The sequence below is a fragment of the Vombatus ursinus genome, unplaced genomic scaffold (genome assembly GCF_900497805.2).
Source record: "Vombatus ursinus unplaced genomic scaffold, bare-nosed wombat genome assembly UNPS02001287.1, whole genome shotgun sequence".
NCBI classification, from domain to species: Eukaryota; Metazoa; Chordata; class Mammalia; order Diprotodontia; family Vombatidae; genus Vombatus; species Vombatus ursinus.
The window spans coordinates 11,029,466-11,030,357 of NW_020941065.1; the positions used below are offsets into that span (position 1 = coordinate 11,029,466).

The 892-nt window shown below is 70.7% G+C and overlaps 1 protein-coding gene across 1 annotated transcript in view; it reads right to left on the reverse strand.

Moving 5' to 3' along the window:
• SSH1 (slingshot protein phosphatase 1) overlaps positions 1–649 on the reverse strand; it is a 101,835-nt gene extending 101,186 nt beyond the window's left edge. The window contains exon 1 of the mRNA XM_027864144.1: positions 579–649. Within this exon, the coding sequence (XP_027719945.1) occupies positions 579–647 (69 nt within the window). The 5' untranslated portion in view covers positions 648–649. The remainder of the gene's footprint in view (positions 1–578) is intronic.
• Positions 650–892: the final 243 nt, after the last annotated feature.

An 892-nucleotide genomic window follows, 5' to 3' on the forward strand; every position in this document is an offset into this window, starting at 1 on the left:
CAGAGAAGCCACGAGATGCGGACATACGGACACAGAGACACAGGCACAGAGACTCGGAGAGACACAGAGAAGCCACGAGATGCGGACAGAGACACAGAGACACAGGCACAGAGACTCGGAGAGACACAGAGAAGCCAAGAGATGCAGTTATACTGACACAGAAAAGAGACACAGGCACAGAGACAGAAACAGAAAGAGACACATAGAAACTAAGAGAGAGACCGAGACACTCAGCCAGGACCCCCAGAGGCACCCAGGCACGCAGAGAGGCTCAGGACGAGATACATAGACAGTAAGGGAGAGACGCAGTGATACAGACACACGGAGACACTCAGCCAGAGCCCCGGAGAGCCCGAGATCCGGCCCCGGAGGGTCCCAGGCCCCCCCACCCGAGGCTCAGGAAGGGCCCCCGAGATCCGGCCCCGGAGGGTCCCAGGCCCCCCCCCGCCTCCCCCCGAGGCTCAGGGAAGCGGCCCGGGGCCAGGGCGACGCTGCCGAGCCGGGGGGAGGGGGGGGGGGGCGGGCCGGCCCGGCCCCAGCAGGGGCCCCGGCGGTCCCGGGCTCTGCCCCTCCCTCACCTCGCTAGTGCTGGCGGACGAGGAGGCGGCGCTGGGCGTGGGCGAGCGCTGCAGGGTCACCAAGGCCATGGCCTCGGGCGCACGCGGCGGGGGGCCGCCGGGTTAGAGCCGCCGCCGCTGCTGCCGCTGCCCGCGCTGCTGCTGCCGCCGCCGCCGCCGCCGCCGCAGCCGCTGCTGCTGCCGCCGCTGCTCCGGGGCCTCCATCGCGCCGCGGGGAGCGGGGGCTGCAGCCGCGGGCTCGGCCCTTCCTCCGGCTCCCCCTCTCTCCTGCCTCCTCCGGCTCCCCCTCTCTCCTGCCTCCTCCGGCTCCCCCT